This window comes from Hipposideros armiger, unplaced genomic scaffold (assembly GCF_001890085.2).
Source record: "Hipposideros armiger isolate ML-2016 unplaced genomic scaffold, ASM189008v1 scaffold_68, whole genome shotgun sequence".
NCBI classification, from domain to species: Eukaryota; Metazoa; Chordata; class Mammalia; order Chiroptera; family Hipposideridae; genus Hipposideros; species Hipposideros armiger.
The window spans coordinates 63,158-67,156 of NW_017731418.1; the positions used below are offsets into that span (position 1 = coordinate 63,158).

Consider the following 3,999-nt stretch of genomic DNA (forward strand, 5'->3'; position numbering starts at 1 on the left):
AAATAACTGGGATGAGAATCAAGTTTGATAAAATTATAGATAACAGACAGTGTGAAGAGCACAAGTGATTGTCTTCAGCGAAGTAATAAAGTGTGGCACTGGTGACCAGCATCAGTAAACGCCATCCTTGGCCTAGATGACATGACCCATTCAGCTACTCAGAAATTCTTTAGTCCTCAGTTACCAAAATTTTTAAATGAGAAAAATGAATGAGCCAACCTCTAAGAAAACTGAAACATCTCTTAACAGTTTATGATTCTATGAAAAATGGAGAGATCTCAACCAGCAACAAACCATAAATCATAAATGACAAAGGTGGTGGGGGGGGCATGTAATATGCTATTCCCTTCCTACACACAAACACCAAATTTCAATTCCATCAAATGCTAAGAATATAATGTGTAAAATCATCGCTCATCATGTTCTATGCTTGGAGTATCAAAATACTCCGAGTATTTTTAGTGGAATCCTCATTTTATTCCAAGTAATTTGAGTTTTTTCTAGTCTGCCACCCTTCCACCCCGCCACCCCCCCAGTTCCAGGCTTCTCTTCCTTGTTATCCACAGGAAGTTATGCTTAAATTACTAAATGCTTACTGAACAGTGAACATTTTCCAGTAGGGAAATTCGTCACTTCCTGTGGAGAGGTAGAAAAAAGCAGAGGAAGAAATTCTTTACCTGTGTAGCGCTGACCTACAGGTCAGAGAAACAGATTAAACACTGGAATGATGTCTTGCAAAATAACAGAGCAAAATTAAAATACCAGTAACTAAAATACCATTTCCTATTAGTTTGTTTTTGTCATTTCTAAGCACCACCCTGTACATACACATCAACATACCTACAAAAGGCTTAAGTAGAAGTATCAGTTTTATTATTGCAAAGCAAAATAATTTACGTCTCATGCAGTAATCCAATGAAAAGAACATTTGCACTCTAATTGGTGATCCTGTGGAGTCTGAGAATTACTCTGTGTAAATAGGCAGTAAAGCTCTCAGATTTTCAGGTTTATCAAGGTAGCCTGACTCTTCGCATTTCTTGAATGTAAACTTTTGAATCTGATCTGATTTAAACCTTTAGGCTTTAGTGTCAAAAGGGTTCTTAGCTGTGCCAATCTTTTCCGGCACTGTCTGGTCTATCAGAGGGGCGAGAGGAGGCAGGTCAGACCGCATCTAACTTTCAGGAGTTCGAGGAATGGACCCAGTGAGGCCGCACACTGGAGATGGGTCAGGACTACAGTGCATCGATGACCAATGATAACTTTTGGATCAGATCTGGTTTTACCCTTGGAAGGGAATTTAAAAATCAGTAGCTTAGCATAAACCTAAGGAACTTTCTCTCATTAAGAACAAAGCAACAGCCAACAGAAGAGCCAATATGAGGAACCTAAAACAAGTGAATGTGAACCTTACATAGTAGCTCTTCATTTACACTAAAGAATAACATATGTGCTGGACAAAAGGAAAGACTGAATAACAAAATCAAACTCAAATATAAACCACTGAAAAGCCACACAAGTGGCAAAAATAGTATTATTAGGATCAAAGTGATATGGCAAATGTAATGAAATATAGGAAGAGCTTTTTAGGCATTTCCATTTAAAAAAACATTCTGTGATGGGGCCAGCCTAGTGGCTCGTTGGTTAAGAGTTAGCTTGGGAGCGCGAGCTCTGAGCAGCAGAACTGCTGGTTCGGTTCCCACATGGGCTAGTGACGCTGCGCCCTCTACAGCTAAGATGGTGAACAACAGCTCAACCTGGAGTTGGGCTGCTGTGAGTTGCTGGCGAGAGCGTAGGCTGCAGCCCCTGTGGCAGTGGGTTGCCATGGGCTACTGTATGTAGCCAGCAGCCAGTGTGAGCGGCCAGCAGCCACAGTGCACGGCCATCCAGAAGCCGGCGAATGATGTGCCTTGCCTGGGAAGAGTGCAATGATGGTGCCAACTTGGGCCAGTGAAGCAACATCCTCCACACTAGACTGAAGAACAAAACAACAACAACTTGTCTGTTCCCCTCCCCCAATTCCCCAATAAAATCTTTAAAAAATTAAAAATTAAAAAAAAAACATTCTGCGAGACCTTTTTAACACCTTGTAGTATTTAAAACTATATTTATAAAATGTATTAGTCCAAGAGCCCTTTGCTTTATTTGCCATAATCAGTGGGGCTAATTATGAATACTTCTCATTAAAATAACCCAATGTACAAACATCTTTAAAATAGAACTAAATGCTTCTATTGTAAAACATAAAAGTATAAGATTGACGCAATGACAAACACCTGTTTATTGTATTAAATACAAGTCTGAAATGTTAAGTAGATATTACAGATTTCAAAAAACTACATTTCAGATTCCCAAATGTTCTGCTGGTGCTTTGACAATTAAAACAATGCTTTAGAGGTTTTTCTTTCTTTCTTTCTTTTTTTAATTCATATAAAAAGCAACAACTGGGGGATATAAAATAAGTAAAACCTGAAACTTTGACGTTTATTCAAAATTCTTTTGAATTCCTAAAACGGCTGTAAACGGTTTGTGTCGTCCATGTTCATAGCTTAAAGGAATGTGACTATCACAGTTTGTATGGATTTTGCCCGGAAAGCCCACCAACGCTACACAGTAGTTTCGTGTTTCCATAATCCAGTCCTAACATTGCCAGTGCTATCTGTACCCAGCAACGGTCCATCCTGCCCATTGCTTTTGACTGGTCCATTCTGAATGGCCAAGTTGAGTCCATAGGACTTCTGCTGGCTTTCAAGTTCAACTACAATTGGCTTCCTTAATGCATCTTTTTTACTACTAGTTGAAACGGGCTTTTCCAAATTTCTGCTGCTTTTGGGGAGTGTGCTACAAGCATCACTGCTGTCTTGCTGGGGTGGGTTGTACTGTCTCTCTCTATAGGCTAAGTAAGCTCTCCGGCTCCTCGAGTGGCCTTCGTTATTGCCCGGCCGACTTTTTGGTAAGCCGTTCTGCACGCTGCCTTCCACGCTGGTGGGGACATCGTAGGCATATTCTCTGAGGACGGTGAGTCGGCTTGCCCGGTGCCCTTTACTTCTATTTTTGTGATGGCGGCTTGGGTGCACATTTGTTCGAAACTGAACTTCTAAAGGTGCCACATGCATTTTAATATCGTTGTCCATTGAATGTTCAGTCAGGCTATTATCGAGCTGGGGTGTGGCGTTCAGAGGCAGAGAATTGGCGTGGCACTGAGCTGCAGCAGCCTGAAGGTTGGTTAATTTGCATCCCTGGGAGGAATTTTTGAAGCTTGATGCACTCTTGTTTGTGCACGATGACTCCGCGCTGCTGTTGGTGCATTTGGGAGCCTCTCCATTTGTCCCGCTCGAGTTGGGGGGCTGCACGTTAACTTGCACCGAGTACGAGCTCCGGCCTGGGCAGCAAGTCATGATCCACGCAAGTCTGACGTCCTCCCGATTGACACAATGGTGAGCCACGATGAACGCGCTGAGGCTTAAACACGTGGCCCCGAAAAAGAAGCTAAAAACCAAGTCCAAGGGGTAATACAAAGAAACAGCCAAGGCCCCAAACATCCACAAGACAACATATAATAGCAAAGTCAGGCTGGCTCCCAAAAGTTGAGAATGAAAAGTGTGCTCATTTTCCAAGGCTGACGTGGGTATCAGAGACAAGGACATGGAATCCTGATGATTCACTTCGCCGTTCTCATTGGCCGCCAGCCTCTGCTGCTCCTCGGTGGGCTCCTTCAGCTCATATTTGCGCTCAGGGTGCCTTTTCAACTGAATAAATATGCTTAGAAAGTACATACAGTTCACGAAAGTGATGAAGCTGGCAGGCCCGTAGAAGGCTCCCAAGGAGGGTTCCCACGCCATCCAGCAACTAGGAAAGAAAACGGTGAGCCAGCTCAGATGCTATATATGTCAACAAACTGTTTACAAAATTGCATGAAACGTTAGTGCCTGGGAAGCAGTTAAAAGAGAAGCAACTGGGTCAGGTACGCAGGGAACACAAACTACTCACTAGGGCGCACTT

At 42.7% G+C, this 3,999-nt stretch overlaps 1 protein-coding gene across 1 annotated transcript in view; it reads right to left on the minus strand.

The window, feature by feature from the left end:
• Positions 1 to 2,260: 2,260 nt before the first annotated feature.
• ADGRA3 (adhesion G protein-coupled receptor A3) overlaps positions 2,261 to 3,999 on the minus strand; it is a 128,568-nt gene continuing 126,829 nt past the window's right edge. Inside the window, exons 18-19 of the mRNA XM_019642386.1 lie at positions 3,988 to 3,996; positions 2,261 to 3,846 (exon numbers count right to left, since the gene is read on the minus strand). Of these exons, the coding sequence (XP_019497931.1) occupies positions 2,604 to 3,846; positions 3,988 to 3,996 (1,252 nt within the window). The 3' untranslated portion in view covers positions 2,261 to 2,603. The remainder of the gene's footprint in view (positions 3,847 to 3,987; positions 3,997 to 3,999) is intronic.